Source organism: Muntiacus reevesi, chromosome 19 (genome assembly GCF_963930625.1).
Source record: "Muntiacus reevesi chromosome 19, mMunRee1.1, whole genome shotgun sequence".
NCBI lineage: Eukaryota > Metazoa > Chordata > Mammalia > Artiodactyla > Cervidae > Muntiacus > Muntiacus reevesi.
This window is the reverse complement of record NC_089267.1, coordinates 49,372,345-49,388,237: the sequence shown is the minus strand read 5'-3', so window position 1 is coordinate 49,388,237 and position 15,893 is coordinate 49,372,345. Positions and strand designations below refer to the sequence as shown.

The 15,893-nt window shown below is 37.5% G+C and overlaps 1 protein-coding gene across 3 annotated transcripts in view; it reads right to left on the bottom strand.

Moving 5' to 3' along the window:
- The window catches only part of MMS22L (MMS22 like, DNA repair protein), a 123,493-nt gene that overhangs the window by 21,222 nt on the left and 86,378 nt on the right, over positions 1-15,893 (bottom strand). For all 3 annotated transcript variants that reach the window (XM_065911348.1, XM_065911349.1, XM_065911350.1), the window contains 4 exons: positions 13,047-13,197; positions 11,196-11,347; positions 9,922-10,064; positions 4,195-4,354 (listed from right to left, as the gene is read on the bottom strand). In XM_065911348.1, coding sequence (XP_065767420.1) covers positions 4,195-4,354; positions 9,922-10,064; positions 11,196-11,347; positions 13,047-13,197 — 606 coding nt within the window. The remainder of the gene's footprint in view (positions 1-4,194; positions 4,355-9,921; positions 10,065-11,195; positions 11,348-13,046; positions 13,198-15,893) is intronic.

Genomic DNA, 15,893 nt, shown 5'->3' with positions numbered 1-15,893 from the left:
GTTATCTTCTAGTCAGAAAATTTTGTCATTCCAGTTTAAAAAAAAAAAAAATACAGAGGACCAAGTTAAAGCTGGCAATAGGAAGAAAGATGTATTAACAGTCAAAAGACATATGTGAAGTATTTCACTAAAGAGGCAACTGTCTCAGAGTTCTGGGCCAAGAAAAACATACATTTCCTGTGCAACTGGCATTTAATACATACACACAATGTGTGGTTATACATTATGTGAAGTTAATGACAGAATGTTGCAATAAGCCAGATCTTTCTCTCTCTCTTTGCTCTGGCTGCTAGGAAACTCAGAGGCCAGTCTGCAGCCGAACCTTAAGAACACTGAAGACCATATATTATGCTTTTATGTGTATATTCACTTTTCCCTGGGCTTCTTCATGCTACTGTAAATTTTACTGATAGTCTTATTTCTTTATATTTTGAATTACATTTTCACCCAGTTTGCCACAAGAGGGATCGCTAAATTTAACTGTTGAAGTAGGAAAAAAGATTAGCTGTAACATCTTGAAGCAATCACTTAACCTCTTGGAACTTCAGTTTTTGTAATTTATATCTATTTAACATAAACACTGAATTTAAATTTTGATTCTAAAAGAAGAGAAATGGACCTCTTTACTACATGAACTCTATTATATGGTTTCCTAATGGTAGAAGTCTGTCAAAAAACCGCTACAACTGAATGATGGTAAATCAACAAATGAGCACTTTTTGCTTAACAAAGTAATTAAGGGCAGATATATACTTCCCTTTAGAGTATATTACTGCTACTGAGCCCTCTTTTACTGAAAAATATGAATTTAAAAGGAGATCATTAACCACTTGTCCAAACAGCAGTAGCACAGTTGCTGCATAAACTTTTATATTTTATTTCATCTTAGAAAAGCAAAAAAGAAGATAAAATTCAAAGTCATTTCCATAAAACAGAAAGTTTAAAATTCAAGCTCTGAAGGAAAACAAAAATATGCTTATAGATTAATATACAGTTGTTCTGTTGTTGTTTTTTTAAAAAAAAACAACCACTAATAATCACTTCTAAGAACAAACAGCAACATTAATCTTCTGTTGTAAAAGGAAATACAATAATCAATCATAAAGAAACACAATGCTCACTTAGCAATATTTTAAATAACGCTGGCCTGTTGCTCGTTTATCCAGTAGGTGAAAATCTTGAGGATGACAGCAATGTAAGAAGAGCTCACATTCTGAACAACATTAATACACTGGTAAGAGGAACCGTCATCACCACCACCATTTGAAATGATTCATATCACTAAGTGTCACACAGGTATTAACTTATAAAGAGCAAGGACCTTCCAACTGAAAACACCTCATGTACCCTTGTATTTTATCTTCTGCAATGGTTATAACACTACTAAGACCTGAAATTTCATGAGTTCATAGAAGGTAGAGATGATACATTTGTTTTACTGCTATCAAGCCCCTAATTTGAAAATTTGAGGAAAGAGCATTCAAGGGTATGTGGAATTAAAAATGCAAAGGAAAACAAGTTTAAGTAAAAAACTCTGGAAAAGGTTTAAATACACAGAGCAGCTTTGTAAGAAACCAAGTATTTTTCCTGGCTAAGAACTATTCCAGTATTCTGGCCTGGAGAACCCCAAGGGGGTTGCAAAGAGTCAGACAGGACTGAGCAACTTTCAGTTTCATTTTGGTTTCCTTTGTAGCTCAGTCAATAAAGAATCTGCCTGCAATGCAGGAGACCTGAGTTTGATTCCTGGATGTGGAAGACCCCCTGGAGAAGGAAATGGCAACCCACTCCAGTACTCTTGCCTAGAGAATCCCAGAGACAGATGAGCCTGGCAGGCCACAGTCCACGGTGTCACCACAGTCGGACACGACAGTGACTAAACCGCCAACAAGAACTATTACTTACTTACTGATAAAGCTGAAAACATGGGAAAACTGTAGGGAATATATTCCCACAATTGAAAGTCACACTACAAGAGTTCTTATGTATTTACTTATTTTCCACTCTATGTATATATTAAGCCTTAAAAAAAAAAAGACAATTAAGATCATTATATATTTTTAGATGTAGTTAACAGAAAGCAACTTTGCTCATTTAGTAACACTACAAAATACACTACATACTAATAGCTAGATTTATATTTAAGGTTATTAAGTTCCAGAAATATTTACTTAATATATGCCATCCTCTATACTGGAGAATCTCTTTAACCACTGTGTCATCAGTTCCCAAATCAGTGCCTGATGTATACTCAGTAAATGTTCTTATTTGTTCAGAATACAAGACGATGATGGGAATAATAAGATATGGCCACTAACCATAAGCAAGTTTAAATTTTACTGGAGGCATATCAAGTACTCAAATAATTGTAATAAATGGAAAGCTACAAAAAAAAAAAAAAAAAATAGAAGAGAAGGACAGATGAAGCAGAGTCAGGGAGAGCAGGTCTTCCTGGGCTGGACAGTGAAGGGTCATGTGTAGAATTTCAATTTGAAAGATCAAAGGGGAAGAACGATCCCAAGAGAGAAACATGATCAAAAGGAAAGTCATGGAAACAGAAAATCCACAGAAAAACCAGAGATATAAAGGATGGGAAAAAAAGGACATAAAGGGAAGGGAAGCTGAAGACACTACTGAGACATCAATCCTGCCTTCTCAGAAATTACCTGGAGACAATTAAGACCCCAGATACCTTCATCTGGAGTGATGCTGTCAAGAGGTAGTGCCTCCACCAGCAGCGGTGCAACCGAACAGCAGAGGCATTTATCCCCAGGGAGGACCCAGCCAGGTAAACAAAGTGCCAGTGTTTCAGTGGTTAATTTTCTTTCACTCTAGACAATGTGATATCCCAACGCCAACACACCCCAAACAGGTTCCAACTCTCAACAATTTGTATTTGCTCTTTCTCTGTTTTCTTCTAAACCTGTGTACCCGTAAAAGACATCTGTTCCTAATTTCTGTTGACTAAATGGGCAACTCTATAGCAGTGTACTCTATTCCAGACTCTGAGGGGTAGACAAAGGAAAGAATACCGTATCCACTGGCCATTAAATAAAAAACCAACATGCAACAAAACAAAGAAGGCCCCCTAATTCTTCATAAGGAGAATTATGTCCCAGGTCTACATATCACCAATCCAAATGATTTTGCAGTTCTTGATAAGACAATCATGTATTTTGTAAAATAAAGCCATCCTTCTAAAATCATACATTTAGCTTGGCAAAAATCTAATAGCAACTAATAAATCATAAGCTTAAATGCTGAAACACATGTTAATCTACATTTTACTAAGTTAAATTTATGATAAATTCTCACTTATATTTTTCTCTAAAATTAAAATGACCGAATTGCTACTGCTGCTTTCACTACATCCTACATCATCCATATTTACACATTTTCACATTCTCCTTTATCTTTCACAACAAAGATAAAAGGTTTCAGACAGCCCAAATCAGGTTTATTCATATGTTCACAAGATCAAAGGGAACAGATATAAGGTTTTGGCCACAGAGAAAAAAAAAACAAACTTAAATTCTGTATAAAAACTTCTAAGGATATCCTTCTCATTTCCCTTTATCCAGTTCCTATTTTTGGTTAGCAACAAGGTTTTAGTGAACAAAGATATTCAAATTACTGACTTCCTAAAGAAGGATGACCTCTGTTGTTACAGCGCAGACACAGAAGAAGATTTCTTTTCTTTTTTGAGAGGAGAAAACATATTGTGAGAAACAAGATTTGAAGCATAAATATCTTTTACCACTATAATAAATCCTTTCCTGACCTCCTTCATACAGAGCAGACCATAAAAAACAGAAGTGATGGTTTTCTGAAGTTTTAAATTCTAACAAAGCCTAGATAAGTGTTGGAAAAGGGTTCATTTTAATTATGCAGGCATTCACAATGTGAATGATTTACAACAGACTATCCGTAGCAAGCTGGAGCTGGTGTGTTTTTTGTATTGATCATAATTAATTTTAGTATTAACCAAGCATAAGCAAAGTTCTGAAAGGAGATAGGGCAAGACACAGATACACCTGAAAATCAACATGATTTATTTTAAACTAAATCACTGTCTTTTGGATGATTCTTAAGATTGTGTGGAGAGTAGTGACTTAGTCAGTGTATCAGTATATTCCTATCCATCATGATACCACAGGTTCAGTCTAGGGAAGTTTTAATAAAGTCGGAAATACATACCCATCATCGTATAAGTCAGGTGCAGCCCTGCACTGGAAACTTTTTTCCCCAAATAAGGTTTTATATATTTTAATATTTCACCAAGGTATTCTAAGGACTTTGTGACCATGGCAGATTTATCAGAAAATGTCTGCAGATTCCCGTAAGTTATACCAACAGCCTATAAATAAGAAAAAACATGATTTAGCTTTCCAAGTTTTCTACAATTCAGACTTCGAAAAATACAATTTCTCTTTCTACCACACACATGCACATACATAGTCCTTACATTTAAGCCTTCATCCTTAACTTTCCAATAAAAGTTCACAGCAATTAAAATCCAGAAAAAAGAATTATCTTGCCTTTTATGATTAAAATAAAGGCTAAAGGAAGAATAAAAAAAATCAGTTCACCAATAATTATGAGACAGCAAAGTATTAGTTAAAGACACATGGGACTAATATACAAGAAGCTTATAAACAAATTTCCTATTAGGCATTCCAAACAGGATGGCTCACCATATTTCTAGCATGTAACTGGGAATTCTAAATCCGCAAGTTTCTACAAGAAAGACCTACTGGTGAGGTTAATAAACTCTTACAAGTCAGACCTCCATAAAGTTCAGGTTTATGATACGAGTTGATTTTTTCCTCAGAATTTTGTTTATAAGCCAATACTTGCCAGCTTAACTTTCTCAGAGGAAAAAATAGGATGAGGTACAAAGGATATAAATGGCAAATTGGGGAGGCAGAGAAGTGTGAGATGAGGTAGTGAAAGAATAATGGTGAAGTCAGAAGAAGGAAGTAAATACGTGAGAGGCTGGTTGTAAAAAGGTTAAGAATAAGCAAGAGCTGAGAAGTTACAAAAAGAATCAAGAGAAAACTGGCTAGGGATGGGTGAGGTTTGAGGACAGTAGTGATGTTTCTGAACCACTACTGAGAACTAACAATGAATTTCAACCACCCAAACCAGACCATGAATGGCACCAGGATACATGGTTACGTGGTTTTTCTCCTGAAGCTCTCAGAAGACAAGACAAAGGAGAGAAACCGGGTGGTCGTACTGATACAAAATGGAAGGTTTACAGCTGGAACCAAAAGTCAGGGGTGGGAGATTTTGAGTGTGTTGGTTAAGAGTAGTTGAAATGAGGCCTCCAAGAGGTTTACTTGAGCTAGATAGAGAAGAAAGTGAGACCATCAGAGGACGCTGCACTTGGAAAATAGGGAAAGGAAGGTCCTGATGAAGTCAGTCCAAGAGCTGGAAGGAAAGTGGTGACAGTCAGCGAACTTTCAGATGCCCCCACCGACGCCATGGCTCAATGATTAGTCATGGGAGTGGATGGATGATTGCAGAAGGGAAGATCACCGACAGACGACTGGAGGAGACTTGACATGAGGACTCAAGGTAAGTTATCCAAGGTGGTAATAAAGTTAGCCATGTTGATGGTAAAATGTAGAATGAAGGAAAAGATAAGAAACCTAGTGAACGTGAGTGATTAGGAAGTGAACAGATGAGAACAAAAGATATACACTCAATGCATCCCCTTTTCCATTTAGATCTCTGCCCTTGGTTTTCTATACTTCTTTTCCTGGACCAGAAATTCTCAAACTTTTGGTCTCAGTTTCCGGTTTATACACTTAAAAATTGAGGATCTTAAAGGGCTTCAGTTCAGTTCAGCTCGATTCAGTCGCTCAGTTGTGTCCGACTCTTTGCGACCCCATGAATTGCAGCACGCCAGGCCTCCCTGTCCATCACCAACTCCCAGAGTTTACTCAAACTCATGTCCGTGGAGCCAGTGATGCCATCCAGCCATCTCATCCTCTATCGTCTCCTTCTCCTCCTGCCCCCAATCCCTCCCACCATCAGGGTCTTTTCCAATGAGTCAACTCTTTGCATGAGGTGGCCAAAGTATTGGAGTTTCAGCTTCAGCATCAGTCCTTCCAATGAACACCCAGGACTGATCTCCTTTAGGATGGACTGGTTGGATCTCCTTGCAGTCCAAGGGACTCTCAAGAGTCTTCTCCAAACCACAGTGCAAAAGCATCAATTTTTTGGCGCTAGCTTTCTTCACAGTCCAGCTCTCACATTATTATACTATTTGAACTATATCTATTGATATTTATTATGTTAGGAATTACAACAGAAAATTTTTAATTATTTTTTAAAATTATAAACATGTTACTATAAGTAATATATTTTTAGTGAAAATAACTTCCTTTTCCAAAACAAGCAAAAAAGTACTGAAAAGTGGCTTTTTTTAAATTACATTTCTGCATATCTCTTTAACGTCTGGCTTAATAAAAGATAGTTATTCTCATATCTGCTTCTGCATACAATCTGTTGCAATATGTTGTAGATAAAAACAAATAAGTCTCATAAATACATGTAGCTGGAAGAAAAAGTATTTTAATAAATGTTTCAGATAATTGTGAAATTCTTTTGATATTACACCACAACTTGACAAGTGGTATTTCTTAAACGCGAGTTGTCATGTGGTATCCAAAGTCACTTCAATGCAGAGTCTGTACTCTGCTACATTAAAAGCCATTGGTCAATCCTGTGCCTTGAATGCATGTTTTCCACCCATGCACACTTTCCAAAACGTCTGTACTTGTTATCTGAAAAATTTTGGTTCCCAATTTGGACAACACATTTCACTGTCTGTACTTTTTAAAAATCATATTTGTTAATATAACAAATAATTGTAGTTGTTAACACCAATGCTATCCAAAAATCTTAAACTGTTAAGAAGTTTTCAAGCTCCTGGTGGCAAATATAAGTGCTCCAAAATTCTAATTTTCTTAAAAGCTTAAATTATATTAATTAGCAAAAATGCTGTCTTTGAAGTGATTTCATAGTTGCTTTCTTTGAAATGATAGGCTCATTTTTAAGGAAATATTTGCCAAATACTCAGGTCTGAATAACCATATTTTGTCAGTTGTTCTTTCATGATAAAAGTGTCCATTCAGCTTGCAACTCAATTACATAAGTGTTTCTTATTTAAATAGTCTTTCTTCGGTGTGCAGCAAATATACTTTAAATACACTTCCTATCGCCATTCACAGAATACAAAAAGGGCATGTACTCAAGGATCAAAATTTATTAAAATCAAAAACTTTATGGCTTCATTAGTGATATTCTTAAGTGAACTGACTTTTCTCCCCCTGTGTGACTGCATGGCCTTGAAAATTATAATGATATAATTATATCTAGTACAATCTTGGGCCATGGTGTTGATTTCTACTACAGCTTTTACGTTCTTTGTATAAACACCAATATACTTTTAAGCTCACAGAACCCCTGAAAATTACTGACTCCTAGAAGTCTATGAAAGAGACGTTTGAGAAAACCAGTGCCCTAGCTTTCAGTATTTCTCTATGTTTCTCTTTAACCTCTCTGAATTCTGCGGTGTGTATTTTTCAGTGCCTTGACTATCCCCCGACCTTCATGCCATGCTATCATTTCTCTGCTAAGAAGAGTTAACATAGCAGATCCCAATGTCACTGTCCTTAGAAGGCTTACATGCAAGGTTGGCCCTTGGGTGGTTTTTGGAACCTTATATTTTTCCCCATCACTTTCTGATAAGAATGGCTCACTGTGTTTCAACAGTTTGTGCAACCAATACAGTTATGCTGCATACCTGCTTTCCTTCTAGGAATCTGGATTTTTAAAAGTGCTGAACAAACAGGGCCTAGGTGGCCAGCCCCCACTAAAAAAACAAAAAAACAAACCCCTGGGCACTGAGTCATTTAAGAGCTCCCCCAGTAAAGTATTTCCCAGGTGCTCCCAACTCCTTGCCAGAAGAATTCAGCATGTCCAGGGCAACACCACTAGAAGACGAAGCTGCGCTTGGCTTTTCTAGATGTCACCCATGTACCTTTTCTCTTTGCTGATTGTACTTTGAAACCTTGCACTGTGATAAGTCATAGACCTAAGTACAACTATATGCTGAGTTCTGTGAGTCACAGCACGTGGTGGGGGAGAGAGGTCCCTGAGCACCTCCTGAGACAATTTCAAACTAGATGGGTTTAAAATTGGGCTTCTCACCTACTGTGGCCCCATCCTAAATCATGATCTCTGCTAAAGGTCATCATTCTTCTAGTTAAACACAGTATTTCACGATCACTCAAAGATCCTCTAGTTCAATCTTCAATTCCTCCTAAATCCCCCATTAGTGCTCCTGAGCCTTTAATGGACTCTGTACTCTGTTGTTACCAATTTTCTTAAAGTCATTTGAACAAATCAGAACTACTTAAAAATTTATAAAGCCTGTTCACAGGATAAAAACTAAACTTCTTATATCAAGATGCTCTGAATTGTTAACCTGCTGATTGACCTATCAACTAATTGGCACTTACCATATCTTACTAACTTACATATCATACTATCTTATCTTATTTTAACCTCTGGGCATATCTTGTATTCTCAGACAAGTAAAAGTTCACTAAGATCAAGGACTAGTTCTTTTGGTTCTTCAAGTCCCTAAGAAATCTTCACTTAATACTATCCAGCATTTAGCGAATAACTATAGTTTAGTGAGTGGTGAAAGAGCAATTAATTTGGATAGGATTAAATTAGGAGAGCCTTTGAATATGATTGATGGGGTGCTTGACTTTTACATTCTTTTCTGGTCCAGGATAGTCCCTGGCAAAGGTGTTTAATTAGAGATGGAGATTCAATCAACAACTAAAGAAAAGGCTCCAGAGACATGTGTATTTTACATTTGCATATACTGAAGATCCCCTGGAGAAGGGATAGGCTACCTAATCCATTATTCTTGGGCTTCCCTGTAAAGGATCTGCCTGCCATGTGGGAGACCTGGGTTCGGAAGATCCCCTGGAGAACGGAAAGGCCACCCACTCCAGCATTCTGGCCTGGAGAATTCCATGGTTGCAAAGAGTTGGACACAACTGAGCGACTTTCATACTCACTTACTATACCATTATGAAATATTTTTAAGATTAATATGACATCTCTAACTGTTGTACAATTGTATTTTAACTTAATGAAAACCAATGGAAGAATTCACATTTATGGAAAGAGCTTACAGGTTGTAATGATTTTCATTGCAGTTAATATCAACCACTGTGGGAAAATAAACCAAGTTTTACTGTGAATAGCTCACAAAAACACTAATCCAAGCACATTAACAACCTCAATTAGGCTATAAAACAAGACTATCACATAAGATAGATCCCTACAAAATTAATAATTAAAAGTAAAATGTTGAATGTGACTATTTATTACAGAGCCAAAACAAAACAAATGGATTAGATTTTAAAGCCTCAACCATGTTATGGATATGAAGTAGCTGGTGCTTATGTTGAATACACACTAAAATTTTACTGTAAAATTTATAGTTTGTTACAGGGTGGTAAACATTAAGTTGGAACTATTATGGACCATATATAAGGAGATTTAAGTACCTGTAGAATATGGTTAGCCAGCAATTTTAGCAATAAGATACTCCTACAATTTCGATCAATTTGGAGTAAGGTTTTTATGTGGCATTCTTTACTCTTATTATTTTTCATTAAATGTAATTCCTCTGCTGTCCTCAAGAATGAATTGTACACTATATCTTAGATTCACATTTCTATTCTTCAAGAATTTTATAATAGCAGCAACCAATAATATGATTCAGTTTAAAATAACTCATTTTACAGAAAAACATAATGAACACTTCAGGAGTTTTGGAAAAATAATTGTAACTGACTTGGACAATTATATTAATGAATAAAAAAATACCTCAAAGAACAGAACAAGTGCTTTTTTAGGATCTTCTGGGATGGGTAAATATTCAACTTGAGACTTTGAGAAAATATTCTTTACTTCTGAGAGCTTAAATAGCAACCTTGTCAGTTCAGCCAACTGTTCCATGTAGTCCTTTTCTGTCAAAATAAATTATATGTTTATTATATAAATTTATGCTATATATATGTATATATACGTATATTCCTGGAGTAGGAAACAGCAATCCACTCCAGTATTCTTGCCTGGGGAATTCCATGGACAGAGGAGCCAGGCGGGCTACAGTCCATGGGGTCACATAGAGTCAGACACGACAGAGCATGTAAACACACACACACACACACACACACACACACACACACGGGGTTAGTGGACAGAGGAGCCAGGCACACACACACACACACACACACACACACACACACACACGGGGTTAGTGGACAGAGGACACACACACACACACGGGGTTAGTGGACAGAGGACACACACACACACACACACACGGGGTTAGTGGACAGAGGAGCCACACACACACACACACACACACACAGGGGCAGAGAATGCAGCATTCTTCATTTGTGACAATGATTTGTTTTAAAATGAACATTTCTACATTTTTGAAAACTAAGTTTCTCTCACTACAGGAAGGCTTTATTTAAAAACAAACAAGCACTTACTTGTGAACATCCTAGTGCCAAAAGGTATTAATGTAAAGCCAACTGATATAATAAAATATAAAAGTAAATGTGGAGCATGTTTTCAGTCCAGCCTTTCCAAGATTTACAACTGGCCATAAACAATAGCTTTAGGAAAAGGAAAATGCACATGCTCCAGACAACCAGAACAGTATGGAATATTAAAAAAAAAAAAAAAGTTACAAGGAAAAGGAGGAAATTATTCATAATTGGATATTCTTCTTTATAGGGTGTTCACAGTATGATATCTGGTTATTTACTTCATATCTCCACTTTTTTTTTCTGATCAGTTTCTTCAAGGTAAAAAAAATAGCTTGTCACCTGAGAGCAAATTTTTGTTCTGAGCTTCCAAGGAAATAAGTTCTTTTATCTTTATAAGAGAGAAATTTGTCATATACAGTAATGGGAAAATATCAAGAAAAAAGAAACAGACTGCAAATGGAAATAAACTTCTGTTCATATTAATACCTACTTACAAATATATATATATTTTTAATCTTTTCTATTAATTTATGTAACAAAACAGGAAATTCTAAACATACTTAGCAAGCCAGAAAGCAAAACACTTGCAGTACTTACCAACTGCCTGATCAGGATTTATATCAATGAATGAGTCATCTGGCACATGAAGGTTTTTTACATACATTTGCAAAATGCAACGGATCCATGATCTTACAGTTAGGGCTTGAAAAGATACACAGCCTGAATGAGAAAGTGCTTCACATAACATGCTGTAAAAATAAGTTGATGAATATTAAAAACAGAAACCAAAACAAAACCCTGACGATGTGTTCCTGAGTACAGAGATTGAGAAATAAAACATTCTAATACCCCCCAGTTTTGGTCCCATTTATTTTACACACACACAAATGCAGACATACTTTGCTGAAAATAAACACTACAGATACCACAAAATATTTCAGACAAATACTCTTGTTCTCATCTATAATGCCCTAATTTTTAAGTTTTCCTTTTTCCACTGGTGGCATACATATGACTTATGCCAAGGGAGAGACATGGTAAAAATGAGAAAAACAGGGAAGGGGTTTAAGCACCTTTGTGTGATAATACTGAAGGAAGTGCCAAGCACAATAAAAAACCATGGCTCTTAGAGTAAAACAGAGAAGCAATCATGACCACATACAGAAGAAAAAAGATGAAATACATTTCTACGACGGTCTCCCAACCAATCCAATCCCCCCTCTTCCTTTTCTGCTCCCCCCGCCCATAGGCAGTCATCATTAAAGAGCTCCAAAATAACATCTGAACAAGAGCTTTTTAAAAATTACTTTACAAAGTCAAAGGTCTGGCTTAATCTGATTTCTAATCATTTTATAAGAGAGGATGGGGATAAGTCTTAACCTAATTATAAATGTTGTGTAAAGTTAGACACTTGAAAAATACATAAATCATAACTCTAAAAGTACTGTTTTGAAATACTCTGAATACGCATTTTCATAAAAAAGGAGAACACAAAACAGAACTCAGATGGGTTGTTTATTACCTATACAACCTCCCAATGCTACTTAATATCTTTGCATTTCACTTCAGTTGCTTCATTTCAGTTAGTCCTTCCTTGCTGCTAACATACCAATATTATTTTAAAAACAAATCCTTTGAGATAATTTCACCCAAGTATTTAACAAATAATATAAACAAATGTTTGTTGTCATCAAAGAATTCTTAAGCTGGAAGGGATCCTAAAAGTAATCCAATTGAAGCTGAACTCCCTTACTGTGTAACTGAAAGTTAGTGAGAAAATGATTAATGAGTATGCTTAATGAACTTCCTTTTGAGAAGAATACCCCTCTTCATTTTCACTGACTGGCAAGGGGACCAGATCTACATTGGTCTCTTAGGTTTGTGTATTCATTTTATTTTCCCTTATCTTGATATTCTTATCTGAATCACCCTGATTGTTCTATACCATTTCTATTACTGATTGTACATTTTTTCTGTTGGGGTTCCTCAGATCTCTTAGGTAATGCAGACACTTAAAGACATGAATATCAAAGTTCAAGGTGATGAAGTCTCTTGTTCATCACTGCACAAAAGTCCGATCTTTAAAAACCTAGTGTGAAGAGGAAAGCTATCATTAAACTAAAACTGCGATAATAAAACAGTGTCTTACAGATTTAGCAGTATTAATTGTATAATTTCTTTCACAATGGCGAGTGCAGAAAGATATTTCAGGATGAGGGTAAGGCCGCCCTAAAAAGCCATTTTGACAAAGCAGCAGCAGCATTGTTTTAAGAAAACTTTCCTACTGTTAATACAGTCAAAATGTGGATACACAGGAAAGCAACCAATTGCCCGAGTGAGAGTGTACATAGCAAAGACCAGTTTTTATTTTGGAAACTCTTAGCTTCCTTGTGAACTAATCCATTGTGGGTTTACATTAACGTGTACACCTGAAATAAAAACACTTACCTATTCTGCAGGAAATGACTTAAATATCTGGCTACAACTTGGGGCCAGATGATATCATCCCAACCAAAGAGTTGTATCATTGATGTAACTGGCTGAGGCTGAAGATCTGATGGGGCAGTGCTGGGCAAGTCCATCGCCAGCAAAGTAAAATCTAGATTTACAATAAGAGAAACTTACAGTGTGAATGTAAAAAAGAAAGAAAAAACCACTATCTCCCTTCAAATTACGTTAATAGTGATTTTTTAAAAAATCGGCACTAAACAGTAAATGTCACGTTTTAGAAATGTAGAACAGAAAGCTAAAACTGAACTAAATTCATAATGTCAGACATTTCTGTGCTGATTATCTGCATCTCCAAGAAAGGGTCTGGAAAACTGTCTCAGCGTCATCACAATGCATCTATAATAGAAAGGCCCTTCAAATGGCAAATTAAAAAAAAAAATTATTGCTTGATTCATTGCAGTCGCTTCTCTTGTTGTGGAGAACAGGCTCTAGGGAGCACGAGCTTCAGCAGTCACAGGTCCCTGGCTCTGGAGTGCACGCTCAGTAGTGGCAGTGCATGGGCGTATCTGCTTCAAGGCATGTAGGATCTTCACACATCAGGGACCCAACCCATGTTTCCTGCCTTAGCAAAGGATTCTTTATCACTGAACCACCAGGAAAGCCCTCAAATGGCAAATTCTAAACCTGATGTCTCTGCTAAACAGCCCCTCTCACGCAAATGACCCATTACCAAAAACATTTCTAGCATCCACTCTTTTCCAATCAAGTTAATTTACTTATCACCTACCACAGACATGACTGAATGACTTCCACTTTCACTGACCACAGATGAAGAGCTCTTACTCACCATGGACACTGGACATTTTCTTCTAGTAAACAGTGATTTCCTACAATCAATCTGTGATACTCCACCTCCCTCAGAACTCACAAACCCCAGGAACCAGAATTTCTTAGATCCCCATGGTAAACAGACTTTATTTTGTGATTTCCTGGGATTCCCCAACCTAATTTGCAGTGCATCAATTTACATGCATGTGCACTCTAGTTGCGTCCAATTCTTTATGACCCTATGAATTATAGCCCACCAGGCTCCTCTGTCCATGGGATTCTCCAGGCAAGAATACTGGAGTGGGTTCCCATTTCCTTGTCCAACACCAATTTATGTTTATCAGTAAATTATTTATTAAGCACTGCCTCCTGTAATGCTCTCTCAAACGGTGGCTGTTTAAATCCTCCCACACTCTCATACACGGGACCCACAAAGGGTGAGCAACTTCTGGTCCACACTGCTGCTTCTAGACCATTCTCCCTTCCTCTTCTTGAAAACCTTTGGCTTTGAGTCTCAGGTCAGCAGATTACACCAACACTCTCTTCATTGTACCTGTCTGTTTCCTCCTTCACCACCTCTCATTCCTTGAAGACGGTAGCTCACTATCATCCTTTCTAACTGCACTCCTGTCATAGTTCTTGATGATTTTTTTTCTCTCAGTCTCTTGGCCATGAACTTCTCCCCTTCAGTAAGACCATCCTCCACTATTTTCACCACTCACTCCCATGGTGATACAGAGAACCTGACACTGCCCATAAGTACAATATCACCAAAATCCCGACTTTGAAGACCCCTCTTTCTGGCATCAAATTAGCTTTAAAACTCTCCTACTCTAGGTTCCCAGCTCCTCCAGCAATCCTTTGATTCCATGAGGACCTATGATTCATTGATCCTACAACTTTCCCTATGTTCCTCACTGACTTTGTGCCTTCCCTTCCCTTTCCAGGCAACTTGACTGAATGCTCCATCATTATACTCATTTCCATACACCATCAATTCCCTTGCCTCTTACTTGATTCACTGAACTTGCCTGGAAAAAAACACCATCTGTTTAATTACAACTCTTTGTCTTCTCCCCACGGGCACCCATGGCCAGTGTTAAGTGACCGGTGAACAACCATGTGGACCGATCTCACTTTAAATTTATGACCAAAGACGGTAAGTGGGTCCTTAGAGCTGGCCATCATTCCTACCATATTTCCCTAGTCCATTTGGTCTTTCATTCTCCTAGAGGATTACTGCATACCTTCTCTCCCCTCTCCACCATCAGTCAGCATCTCCTCCCCATCTTCATTTTCAGTTAGTGACTTTTACTATTTCACGGAGAAATGAGAAGCATCAGGAGAGAACCACCACATCTACCCTGCCACCTCCAAGTGGACCCACTTATTCTGCCTCCTCTTCTGCTACCACAGGAGATCTGAGGCCGAGTCCTCTATGAGATCCCATTTCTCCTGGGAATTAAAACACAAATGACTGTCTTGCAGCATCAAGTTTTCTCTCACTCCTACACATTCCTGTCAGCATTATAAATATGCTGGAGTTTCTCCCATGTTTAAAAAAAAAAAACCCTCCTTGACCCCACCTCCCTCCCCAGCTAACATCCCCATTTTTCTACTTGTTATAGCTGTGTATGTGGTAGTCACTCAGTCGAGTCCGACTCTCTGAGATCCCATGGACTACAGCCTGTCCATGGAACTCTCCGGGCAATGACATGGACAGAGTTGCCATTCCCTCTCCAGGGCATCTTCTGACCCAGGGATCAAACCCGGGCCTCCTGCATTGCAGGCAGATTCTTTACCATCTGAGCCCCCAGGGAAGCCTCTTTTAATGGCGATATACTCAAAAAGATTTACTTATGCTTGCAGCCAGCGATTCCTCTTCTCGCATTTTCTCTTGGATATCTTTAATGGGCCTTTGCCTCTACCCACTACAGCAAAAAACTGCTCTTCAAGGTCACCAGTGACCTCTGTCCTACAATGACCAATTCTCAGGCCTCATCCTAATTGACCCAT